Below are 12,173 nucleotides of genomic sequence, written 5' to 3'. Positions count from 1 at the left end.
GGCTGCGGAGGCCGGGGGAGGGGGGGCACCCCGCTGCCCAGGCCCCCAGGCCAGATCCTCACGTGCGGCGCCGCCCCGGGTGACTCACTACTGGATGGGGGAGAATGACAGGTCCCAGGGAATTACCTGCCACCTTCCCGGGAGCGCGGGAAGGAGGCACTTCCAGGGGGCGGGCGGCAGGGGCCCAGACGGCGAAGCCCCTCAGAAGCCTCCTCGGCGGGGCGGGCGGCGCCCCCTCCACGGGACCCGCGCCCCGCCTGCGCCCCGCCTCCGTGCCCCCTTCTCCCGGGCCACCTGGTTCCGAGCCCCCCACTTCCACTCGGCGCGCACGCGGGTCTCCCCCCGCCCCGCCTCCCGCCCCCGGAATGCAGCTGCAGCTGCGGGTCTCGGAGCCCCGCCCGGCGGTGGGAGCGTGCGGGCCCCGCGGCTCGGGGTGCGAGCGAGCGGGGTGCGGGGCGGGGGCAGGGGCGGACCCGCGGGGGGGGGGGACGCGATTCCGAGACGGCGACGGACACTCCCCGGCTCCCCGCCCCCTCCTCTGCCCCCCACTCCGTACCCCCCCCCCGCCCCGCGCTCCACCTTTCCCGGCTCCTCCCTCGCGCGCGGGGCCCTCCCTCCCCGCTCCCCTCCCGCCGCCACCCCTGCCCCCCGCGCCTGCCCTCCCTCCCCGCCCCCTGCTCCCACTTTCCCGCACCTACTCGGGCCGCCGTCCCTCGGGCCCGCACCTGCCCGCCCCCCGCCCCCCTCCCCGGGCTCCCCGCGGCAGCACGCGCGCCCCTCCCCGCGGGGCCCCGCTGCGCCCCTCGCCTGGCGCTCCCCGCCCCCTCCGGGCGCCGCTTCCCTCTCCCCTCCCCGCGAAGTTTGGGGCTGTCAGTCCGTCGGTGCTCCGCGCCGTCCGCACCCAGCGCCGGGGTCCCGGGAGGGCGGCGCGACCCCCGGGCCGCAGGTGAGGTGAGGGTCCGCGGGGCGCACCGACAGTCGCCGCCCGCCTCGCCGGCGCAGGTGACAGCCCGGGGCTGGGGGCGCCCCCGCGCGGGGGAAAGAAAGGGTCGGGGAGGGGGTCGGGGGGGAGGGCGGGACGGCCGGACAGGGGGGCTGCCAGGGGGAGCGGGAGAAGTGGAGGCCTGGGGGGAGGGTCCCGGGAGAGGGAGTCGGGCGGGGGCCGCCTGGGAGGGGCCGCGGCGGGGCGCGGACAGCGGCGGACAGGTGAGCCCCGCGGCCTGGGAGGGGGCCGGGACGCGCCGGGAGTCCTGCTGGAGCCACCCCGGAGGGCAGGGGTGGGGGGAGGCGGGTCCCTGGGGGTCGGGTGGGGAGGGAGAAACTTGGGAGGGGGGGTGAGAAGTCCGCGGGGGGCAGCCGCGGGGTTAGGAAGCGGCCGCCGGTGGGCGCTGGGGGTGGGGAGGGGGTCCCCGGAGAGGCGACAGCCCCCGCCCCCCGGGTTCTGCGGGGGCCCCGACCACCCGGGCGCAGCGCGGGGAGCCGGAGCGGAGGGGGAGGGGAGGAGCGGTTCTGGGGCGCGGGCAGGAGGGAAGGGAAGCGGGCGCCGGCTGGGGAGGCGGCGGGGGAAGGGAGCCGGGGGCCTCGGAGGGGGAGGGAGGGCTGGGAGAGGGGCGGGAGGGACGGGGTGCAGCCGGGAGGGAGGGAGGAAGGGAAGGCGGTGGGGGAGGAGGGGCGCGGGGAGGGGAGCGCCGGGCGGAGGGGGAGGGCGGCGCTGGGAGGAAGGAAAAGAGGAGGGGAAGGAAGGAGGAGGGTGGGCGCCGGGGAGCCCCGGCGGCGGGGGGGAGGGGAGCGCGGGTCAGGGGGCGGTGGCCGCGCGGCCGACCCGAGGGGGCGGGCGGGGGGCGGGCCGGGGCGGGGCCGGGGCGCGGGCCAGAGCCGCGCCGGGCGGGCGGGAGGCGGCGGGCGGGCTGCCAGCGCGGTGGGGGAGGGGCGCCCGCGGAGGGCGGGGTGGCCGTGCCGGGGGAAGCCCCGCGGGGGAGGGGCGAGGGGCTGAGGTCGGGCTTTGCGGGGAGGGGCGGCGGGGGCCGCTTCCTGCCTGCCGCGGGGACCCTCTTCTGGGGGCGGCTCCCTGCGGTTGCCCAACAGTGACACTCACCTCCGCCCCCGGGGCTGGACGGCCCGACTCCCACCCTCTCCCCAGGGCCCGGGAGACCTGCGGGGGGCGGGAGGTGGGCTGGGCCGGCTGAGCCACCTGCAGGGGGAGGACCTGCCCCATCCCCAGGGCTGGCCGGAGGGGCTGCGAGGCCTCCCCCACGCCCCCCCTTCTGGCCCTCTGAAACCCGCTTTCCTCACCTGCGCCCGGGGCATCCCCTTGGCTGGCGCCCGGGGACCGCTGGTGGGGGGGGACACGGGGGAGCCGCCCCCGAGACCGGGAACTCGAGTGTCTTTCCCGCTAGGGCCCCAGGCTGGTCCCAGAGGCGCTGCGGGTGCCATGAGAGAGACCCTGGACGCCTTCAGCTCCCTGGGTGAGCCGCCAATCGGAAGGAACTTGGGGAGGGTGGGGGGGGGGGACCGGCTGCGCGCCCACAACCCCCACCCCGGGAGCCCCGAGCTTCCCAGGCTCACGCCCAGGTGGGGCACCAGCTGAGCCTCCTCTTCTCTCTCCTGTGCCCTGGCGGGCCTGGGGGGACCGAGAGAACCTCGGGCAGCAGGTTTGGGGGGGCGCTGGGAGGGGACCGAGAACCCCTTCGGGGTCCTGCTCCTGGCAGCTTTATCCAGTTCCATCTTCCTCCCCGGGACAGGATTCTCTGTGGGACCGCGGGACATGGCCCCCCAGAGTGAGCCGGGGGAGAGGTCCCACAGTGCTCGGGAGCAGGCGTCCGTGTCGCCGGGAGAGAGGCCTCTGGGCACGCGCTCTGGTAAGTGGTGGACCCCAGACAGAGGCGACCCAGTGTGGACTGGGCACCCGGCAGGTGCTGCCGCTGTTCTGGGGCTTTGGACTGTCTTGGTGAGCCCAGAGGGAAACGCCCCCCCCACCCCCAAATGTCAGGCCTCTGCTGGTCCTCAGGCCCAGAGCACTGTGCAGGGGAGTTTTGGGGGTGGAGTCCTGAGAGGGGGACCTGGGGAATCAGAGGAGAGATTAAGGAACGTCCCCTTCTCTGGGGACCCTACGGCCAGAGGGTGCCTGGCTTCTGACAGGTCACTCTTCCCCGTGGCTTGCCAGAGGACGGGGGCTCCTGGGGTGACCGGCCCCCTCCCCAGCTGCACACGCAGCCCGTCCGCTGCAGCCCTGCGGGCGGGATGTCTGGGCCTCCAGGGCTGTCCCCGGACTCCTGGCACTGCCCGCTTCTCTGCAGGGCCCGAAGCCCCCAGACCCGAGGAAGGCAGCCCCACGGAACAAGCCGAGGCACCCTGCCAAGGGACCCAGGCATGTGCCCCCGAGAAAACAGAGCCCGCAGGTGAGTCTCCCCCCTCCAGCCCCCGAGGGGCTCCGGGCTGACTGGGACCCCTCAAGCTCCGGAGCTGCAGATGGCCTTCTCCGCCGGGAGCGTGTCGCCCAGCCCTTCCCTCCCAGACAGGCAGGGTCCTCGGGAAACACGGGGCCTCGGAGTCCCCTCCGCCTGCCGGCCACGTACATACTGTTGGTAAGCCGGCTTAGATCGAGGGGTGAGCCTGTGGCTCCCCAGACATGCGTTTACCCCGGAAGGGGGTTATTCCTCATGGTCCCCAAGTGCTCCCGATGCGTCACTCTGCCTTGTCCCCCTGACGCCCGGGCCGATCAAACTGTCACCTTCCTCTCCGCATTCCCACCCATCACTTCCTTCCACTCCCTCCAGCTTATCACCTTCGGCCTGAGTGACATCATTTATTCCACCAGGGCTTATCCGGCGCCTGCCCCCGGCCGTCCCAGCTGTGGAGGAGGGGTGCAGAGAGATGGGGTCTGGGCTCGGGCCTTGCCCCACACTCCCGCGCTGAGATGGCTTAGCCACCTCATTCCTGGAGCTTCCTCTGCTCTCTCAGGAACAGGAAGGACAGTCACACACACACACACACACACACACACACACCCCACCCCCTTGTGGAAGGTTTGCAACACACTCCCCACAGTGCCGCTTCAGACGCCTCGAGTGACACTCCTCGTTTTTATAAGACACGGCGTGCCAGCTGCCTGCCCTCCAGAGCCTAGCTGACACTAATTGCACTAGAACAAAGAATGCAAAGAACAACAATAAAGCCGCGTCCCTGGTTTGCGGACCGTGCTGACAGGAAGTGCTCCCAGGCTTCTGTGGGAGACTGTCCCGCCTGGGTCAGTCACAGACGGCGTGTCATGCTGTGCCGCAGCTCTGACGCGGACAGGGCGAGGCTGGGAAAGCGTCGTAGGCTGAGGGAAGACGGAAGCGGGACGCCTGAGAGGTTAGAAGAGACCAGCTTGGCTGAAGGAAGGGTGTCAGGTCTGGGAGCCCTCAGAAAGCTGGACAAGGCGCTGGGACTTCCTTATCCCGGAGGAAGGCGTTCTCGGTGGTTCTCGAGTAGCGGGGTGCTTGGTGAACATGAAGTCAGTCCCGCGTGTGATCGGAGTTGCCGGGAGACTCACAGTGGCTACCCAGGGGTCCTGCCCGGCAGGTCATTTGCAGCTTCACAGCCAGCCGGGAAGTGGGAGCATCTGGTTCGATGGTTCTCAGACAAGAACCACCGGAGAAGGTGCAGGGTGAGGGGCTCAGGTGAAGAGAGCAGATTCCTGGTTCCTGCTGCCCGAGATGCGCTTGGTAAAAGACCCTCCAGAGCCCCTGGTTTTGGGCTGCGGCCTAGCCTGACCTTTCTTTTTTTTTTTTTCCTTTTTGGGTCACACCCGGTGATGCTCAGGGGTTACTCCTGGCTCTGCACTCAGGAATCACTCCTGGCGCTGCTCAGGGGGGGACCCTATGGGATGCTGGGAATAAAAACTCGGGTCGGCCACGTGCAAGGCAAACGCCCTAACCACTGTGCTATTGCTCCAGCCCCCTAGCCTGACCCTTACCGGGAAGCCAACTAGCGAACTTAGTTCCAAAGAGGTGGAGCACTCAGTCAGCCAAGGGCAAGATACTGTCTGTGGACCAGGAGCTCCCAAGTGGACAGTTCCGGGCTGGGCCTGCGGAGTCGCAGGGCTCCGGAGAGCCTCTCCAGGGCTCCAGGTTGGCCCGGGCGCGGGTTCCTGTAAAATCAAACCTTCCGCTTCCTAAATGCATCCTCCTGGCTGTGGGTGCCTTCATGAGGAGGTGGTGGCAGAGGGCACTTCCAGGCCACGAGGCGGGGGCGCTCAGGTACTGCAAGGCTGGAGGGCCATGGGGCAAGGGCAAGGGAGGCATGTGGAAGGCGCGAGGCAGCTCCACAGCCGGTGGAGGGGAAGGAGGCTGGAAACAGGATACCCCATGCAGGGGTGAGGCTGGTTCCAGAAAGGAGCTGGGTGGACAAGGGGACGCTGGTAGCAGAGAAACCCAGAGTGGACCACGGCCCGACCCCTGAGCCGCGATCGGACGAGGGAGGGGGGCCTCAAGGAGCAGCAGCGCCTTCTGGAGGCTGCAGGCGCCCCTCCGCGCGGGAGGAGGGAGGGAGCAGCCTCCGGGGGTCCCTCCCCGCAGAAGCCAGATGAGGAGGGTCGGGAAGCGGAGGTCGCCGTGGCGCTTGACGGAAGGGGGCGTAACCGACTTGTGTGTTCCAGGGGACCAGTGGGAGATTCGCAAGGTGAAGGTGGAGGATGAGGAGCAGGAGGCCGCCGAGGAGGTGGAGTGGCCGCGGCATCTGCCCTTGCTCCCGGGCCCCTTCCCCGCGCCGGACTTGGGCCCCTTGGCCACCACGTACAAGCTGGAGCCCGGCGCCCCCGCCACGCTGGGCGGGCTGGCGCTGGCCGGCTGGGCCCCGGCCGCGGACAAGCCGTACGGCTGCGGGGAGTGCGAGCGGCGCTTCCGGGACCAGCTGACCCTGCGGCTGCACCAGCGGCTGCACCGCGGCGAGGCCCCGTGCGCCTGCCCCGACTGCGGCCGCAGCTTCACGCAGCGCGCGCACATGCTGCTGCACCAGCGCAGCCACCGCGGCGAGCGGCCCTTCCCGTGCTCCGAGTGCGACAAGCGCTTCAGCAAGAAGGCGCACCTGACGCGCCACCTGCGCACGCACACGGGCGAGCGGCCCTACCCGTGCGCCGAGTGCGGCAAGCGCTTCAGCCAGAAGATCCACCTGGGCTCGCACCAGAAGACGCACACGGGCGAGCGGCCCTTCCCGTGCGCCGAGTGCGAGAAGCGCTTCCGCAAGAAGACGCACCTCATCCGCCACCAGCGCATCCACACGGGCGAGCGGCCCTACCAGTGCGCGCTCTGTGCGCGCAGCTTCACGCACAAGCAGCACCTGGTGCGGCACCAGCGCGTGCACGAGGCGGCCGGCCGCGCGCCGCCCGCCCCCGCCGCGCCCGCCGCCCCGCCCGGCGGCCCCGCGCCCGCCCCGTCCGGGCCCGCGCCCTTCGCGTGCGCCCGCTGCGGCCTGTGCTGGAAGAAGCCCCTCGCCGCGCCCCAGCGGCAGCCTCGCGGCGAGGGACCCCCGCTAGGCTGCGACGCATGCGGCCTGGACGCCGCCGCCCCGGACCCCGCCGCTGCCCCTTTGCCGTCGGCGGCCGGCCCGACGGCGCCCCCGCGCGCGCCCACCCCCGAGCGCGCCGTCTGCTGCCCGGACTGCGGGCGCGGCTTCGCGCACGGCCAGCACCTGGCGCGCCTCCGGCGCGGGCACGCGGGCGAGCAGCCCTTGGCCTGCGCGCAGTGCGGCCGCCGCTTCGGCTCGCGGCCCAACCTGGTGGCCCACTCGAGGGCGCACGGCAGCGCCCGGCCCTTCGCCTGCGCGCAGTGCGGCCGCCGCTTCAGCCGCAAGTCGCACCTGGGCCGCCACCAGGCCGTGCACACCGGCAGCCGCCCGCACGCCTGCGCCGTCTGCGCCCGCAGCTTCAGCTCCAAGACCAACCTGGTCCGCCACCAGGCCATCCACACGGGCGCGCGCCCCTTCCCCTGCCCGCAGTGCGGCAAGAGCTTCAGCCGAAAGACGCACCTGGTGCGCCACCAGCGCATACACGGCGACACCGCGCACCCGGGCCCCGACGCGGACCTCGCGGCGCCGGGCTGGCCCTCGCCCACCCCAGGGGCGGCGACCCCGCTCTTCTTCTGAGCCGGCCTGGGAAACCGCACCCCACTTGGCCATCCCCCGTCACCCCCCCTGTCCTAGGGGGGAGAAGCCCAGAAAGGAGAACCAGCCTTGACATTCTGCGACAAAGACCACACTGAGTCCCAGCCGGAAAAGCTGGAAGTGGACTAGGGGGGCGGACTGGACCCTGCCGGCGGGGCACGGGGCGAGGGAGGAGGGAGGGCTTCACGGCGCTCTTGCTTCATTAAACGTTGCACCCGCACCCGAAGGCCCTGGGACCGTGCTTGAGTTGGAGGAGGGAGCCCCTGCCTCTGGCCTTGCGCCGCTCCCCTCCATGCGCCCGCCCCTTCCCCTCCTGTCCTGGGGGAACCCCTGCTAGACCACCCAGTCCAACCCCTGCTAGACCACCCAGCCCAATGTAACGGTTCTCCCAGTCCCAATGTGACACTGAAGGCCGGCAGCGGACTCCTAAGCAGAACGAAGCCCAGTGCCACCAGGCCCCTCCAAGCGTGGTTTTCTTCCATGATTGGCCGAATAATTTTTTTCCTCGCCCGGCCTATAAGGAGGCGACAGTATTCAACCGCCTCCTGTGCAGCCAGTTGCCAAATCGCTCCTGCGCTTCCTGCTTCCGGCTCAGAAATGTCACAAGTGGAAAGCTGGCCCCGTGCATTTCATAGGCGTTTCTCCTGACGGTGGCACAGGTGGCAGGGGACCCTTTCGGTTTCCATGCGGAGGCACCCCACATGGGCTCCCGTGAACCCGGGATCCAACCCCACAACCCCCCCAACCCCCCGCCTGGCACTGGTTTTCCTCCTACGCTTTCTGGTGGGTTCTGTTGAACCCTGGATGCAGCACTTCCTGCAGCTGTGCCTTCCCGCGCCAACAGCTGGGGCTGCAGGGGCCGGGCTTCCCGCGCTCCTGGCTCTCCTGTAGCCTCAGTTGGAGTCCTGGGTTAGGTTGGCCACCCTGTAATCCTGGGAGGACCCAAGCCCTCCCCCATGCACGCAAACGCACACAACCCAGGCACCAGGCAACACCAGGGGGAGGGGCTCAGGGTGCCGCAGAGGACTTGGTCCCACACCAGGAGCGGGGGAGGGTGGCAGAGGGGCCACCTGGGGACGTGAGAACAAAGTCCGTGTGAACGGTGCAGGTGACAGGGGCAGGGAGGAGCTCAGAGACGCTGACCAGGCAGCTGGCCCAGGCCTGGCGGGGCCTGCGAGGTGGCTCTGGGGGGGCTGCTTTCGAGAGACGGGGCAGTGTCAGGGGGACACGGGGCTGTGCGGCAAGGGGACCTACTACACCAGGGACAGTCTCGGTGCTGCCCGGTTGGCGTGACCAGGAGGCAGGAGGCTCTCGGGCGCAGTGCTCCCAGAGGGCTGGGGTGGGGGAGGGGGGCCCGAGGCCCATCGGTGTGTGTCTGAAGCTATGAGGTCATGGGTGGGCTATGAGGCTGTGGGTGGGCTCCCTGGAATCCCAAGTGGTGAGTAACACGTGCGGATGAGCCAAGGGGGCTTCAGACAGACCGGACCCCTACATCCCTTCAGGCACCAGGGCAGAGAGGAGCCTGTGAGGGCTGGGTGGACAGAAAGACCCCCCTCCTGAAATGGACCCCCCAAGGCAGCAGAGGAGAGACCGGGGAGGAATAAGCGGTCCTGGCAGGGGGCGCGGAGGGATTGCGTGGGGAGACTCGGGGTTTGTGGCGAGATTGTTTAGAGGAGAGCAGTGTGGGTGCTGCGGGAATGGGGTTCAAGTCCAGTGGGGAGTGTCCCAAGCAATGTCCCAGAGAAGCAGGAGAACTTGTGTCTTAAAACACAGCTGAGGGGAGCCGGGAAGCCTTCCTGGAGGAGGCGGGGGCGGGAGACTGGGCGCAGTGCTCAAACAGGGACATAAGACACACTGAAGGGGAGCCAGAGATCTAGGGAAGGGGACAGAGCCGCTGCCTGGCACACAGCTGACCTGAGTTTGACCCCTGACCCCCATCTGGCCCCCTGAGCACCTCCAGGAGGGATTCGATGTAGAGCCAGGAGCGAGCCCTGAGCACCGCCAAATGTGGCTCAAAAACGAAAAACTGAAAATAAATAAGAGATTTCCTTCCCTTTTGGGGGGGTCACACCTGGCGATGCACAGGGGTTACTCCTGGCTCTGCACTCAGGAATTACCCCTGGCGGTGCTCAGGGGACCATATGGGATGCTGGGAATCGAACCCGGATCGGCCGCATGCAAGGCAAATGCCCTACCCGCTGTGCTATCGCGCCAGCCCCTAAATAAAAGATTTTGCCTGTTGAAAGAAACTAGGACTTAAATAAAAAGAAAGACATCCTACTGAATCGGAGAAATATTTACACACAGGACATCAGACAAAGGACTAATATCCAAAATGTATAAAACTCTCCCAAAGTTCAGCAACCAAAATAACCATAACCCCATCCAGAAAATGGGGAGAAGAGATGAACAGACAGTTCAGCGGAGGGGACACACGGACAGTAAGTGGGCAGATGAGTATTCACTGTGTGTTCTTACTAGAAAATGCCAACCAAAGCCAAAACGATGTATCATCTCATACCAGTGAAGATGGAATATACCATAAAGACTGAACACGGGGCTGGAGAGATGGTACAGCAGGGAGGGTGCTTGCCTTCATGCAGCTGACCTAGGTTTGATCTCCAGAATCTCAGACGGTCCCCCGAGCATCAGCAGGAGTAATTCCTGAGTATAGAGCCAGGAGTAATCTCTGAGCATCTCTGGCTGTGGCCCAAAAACCAAACCAAAACAAAACCAAAAAGCCCAGATCAGAAACAACTTGTGTTGGCTGGGATGGGGGCTAAGAATCCACATTCACTCTGTGGGATTCTTGTCCGGGTCAGCCTCTGTTGTAGAACATTCTAGCGGTGTCTCAACAAGATGAGACTAAGGACTCCCCTATGGCCCAGTGATTTCATTTCATAGCAGCTATTCCCCAAACATGTGCACGTGTGCACACCTATGTTTATTGCTGAGTCCAGTAGCTGGAGTCTGGAAACAACCCACATAGTCCATGGCAGATGAGGGGGTGCAGGAGCTGTGATGTGTAGACACTGTGGAATACTACGCAGCTGGAAGGAAAGATGAAATCAGGCCACTGGCTGCATCTCAGATGAAATTGGAGGGAATCACGTTAAGTCAAGTTGGAGAACAAACACGGGACAGTCTCAGTCACCTGCGGTATATGGAGCACTGACGGGGGAATGGCAGCTCTGAGTGAAGGTCACGCTGGGTTGCACGACGGAGAATGGGGGCGTGAGTGGGGGAGATGCTGAGCCACCATGAGGACATGTGGAGGGTCTGGGCACTCAGAGGGTGGGGAGGTGAGGCAGCTGTGTGCCTCCAAACCACAGGCATGAACAGGCATGAACACTACTGTAAACATGGGACCCGAGGGCTGGAGCGATAGCACAGCAGGGAGGGCGTTTGCCTTGTACGCAGCCGACCCGGGTTCAATTCCCAGCATCCCATATGGTCCCCTGAGCACCACCAGGAGTAGTTCCTGAGTGCAGAGCCAGGAGTAACCCCTGAGCATTGCCGGGTGTGACCCAAAAAGAAAAAAAAAAGGGACCCGAGCTAGCAGAGGTTGGTGGGGGGCAGAGCGAAGCACCGGGCGCCCGAGGCACTGTCATCCGTATGTGGGAGTCACAGCGCCTGAACAGTGCAGGCCAGCAGCACGGGATTGCTTTTTACTGTTCCTTTATTTTGAGGTTTCCAACAGCGCGGGGAGGGTCCAGCAGTGCCGGGCGCCCCCACAGTGAGGCAGGTGCTCCTGCCCTGTGACACCTCCCCAGTCTAGCAGGTTGATTCCTGAAATATCACAGAGAAATCCGGGCCCTCCCTGCCCTGCCCCGCCCCGCCCTGCCCTGCCCTACCTTGCCCTGCCCTGCCCTGCCCTGCCCTGCCCTGCCCTGCCCTGCCCTGCCCTGCCCTGCCCTACCTTGCCCTGCCCTGCCCTCTCCTCCCTTCCCTTCTCTTCTCTTCCCTCCTTTCTTTTCTTTTCTTTTCTTTTCTTTTCTTTTCTTTTCTTTTCTTTTCTTTTCTTTTCTTTTCTTTTCTTTTTTTCTCTTCTCTTCTTTCCTTTCCTTTCCTCTTCTTTTCTTCCCTTCTTCTTTTTTTTTGTTTTTTGCTTTTTGGGTCACACCCAGCAATGCTCAGGGGTTACTCCTGGCTTTGCACTCAGGAATTACTCCTGGCAGTGCTTGGGGGACCATATGGGATGCCGGGGATCGAACCCGGGTCGGCCGCGTGCAAGGCAAACGCCCTACCCGCTGTGCTATCGCTCCGGCCCCCCCTTCTTCTTCTTTTTTTTTGGGGGGGGTCACACCTGGCGATGCACAGGGGTTACTCCTGGCTCTGCACTCAGGAATTACCCCTGGCGCTGCTCAGGGGACCATATGGGATGCTGGGAATCGAACCCGGGTCGGCCGCGTACAAGGCAAACGCCCTACCCGCTGTGCTATCGCTCCAGCCCCTCTTTTCTTTTTTCTTTTCTTTTCTTTTCTTTTCTTTTCTTTTCTTTTCTTTTCTTTTCTTTTCTTTTCTTTTCTTTTCTTTTCTTTTCTTTTCTTTCCTTTTCTTTCCTTTTGTGTGTCTTGGGGTCCACATTAGGCAGTGCTCTGGGCTTACTCCTGGCTCCGTGCTCAGGGATCAGTTCAGGCAGGGTTTGGGGAACCATACGGGGTGCCAGGCATCGACCCAGGCTCCCACATGTGCCAGGCCAGTGCCCTGCCCGCTGTACTATCACTCCCACCCCAGCCCTTGCAGCTTTTGTGGTGAAAAATTGGAGGAGAGCCAACCGTGGCTGGTCTGAGCACCCGCTTTAGGCTGAAAGCCATGCCTCCCCCCTCCACTGCCCCCCTGCCCGGCCCCCTGCCCCGCCTCCCCATCCCCCCTGCTCTATCTCCAGCTCCAAAGGAATCTGGCCAATGTTGGGAGTCAAACACACGAGAGCAGCATTGATGTCGTTACACGCGTGTTTGAGTTCTCTAAACACTCGGAGCTCCCGTGTGCAGACAAGCGTCTGAGCGTCTGCATCCTGCTGCGTCCGCGCG

General features: G+C 66.1%; 1 protein-coding gene across 5 annotated transcripts; it reads left to right on the top strand.

Annotated features, from left to right (window-relative positions):
• The first annotated feature begins 373 nt into the window (after positions 1–373).
• On the top strand, positions 374–7,969 carry ZNF467 (zinc finger protein 467). Of its 5 annotated transcripts, none has more exons than XM_055123593.1 (5): positions 374–433; positions 2,397–2,465; positions 2,742–2,858; positions 3,297–3,398; positions 5,639–7,969. In XM_055123593.1, exons 2-5 carry the CDS (start codon positions 2,432–2,434, stop codon positions 7,120–7,122), a joined length of 1,737 nt encoding a protein of 578 aa, XP_054979568.1. In that variant the 5' UTR covers positions 374–433; positions 2,397–2,431; the 3' UTR covers positions 7,123–7,969. The 5 variants fall into 5 exon arrangements, with proteins under 5 accessions (XP_054979568.1, XP_054979567.1, XP_054979564.1 ...); XM_055123592.1 differs by lacking the exon at positions 374–433 and adding an exon at positions 491–951; XM_055123589.1 differs by lacking the exon at positions 374–433 and adding an exon at positions 491–946 and having other exon boundaries at positions 5,639–7,968.
• The last annotated feature ends 4,204 nt before the right edge of the window (positions 7,970–12,173 follow it).

Source organism: Sorex araneus, chromosome 1, assembly GCF_027595985.1.
Source record: "Sorex araneus isolate mSorAra2 chromosome 1, mSorAra2.pri, whole genome shotgun sequence".
NCBI classification, from domain to species: Eukaryota; Metazoa; Chordata; class Mammalia; order Eulipotyphla; family Soricidae; genus Sorex; species Sorex araneus.
This window is presented reverse-complemented; position numbering and strand designations above follow the sequence as displayed.

Coding starts and splice junctions, on each gene's coding strand:
- ZNF467 (XM_055123593.1), top strand. CDS start 2,432: ATGAGAGAGACCCTGGACGCCTTCAGCTCCCTGG. Junction 2,466..2,741: donor GGACGCCTTCAGCTCCCTGG/GTGAGCCGCCAA, acceptor TCCCCGGGACAG/GATTCTCTGTGGGACCGCGG. Junction 3,399..5,638: donor CGAGAAAACAGAGCCCGCAG/GTGAGTCTCCCC, acceptor TGTGTGTTCCAG/GGGACCAGTGGGAGATTCGC.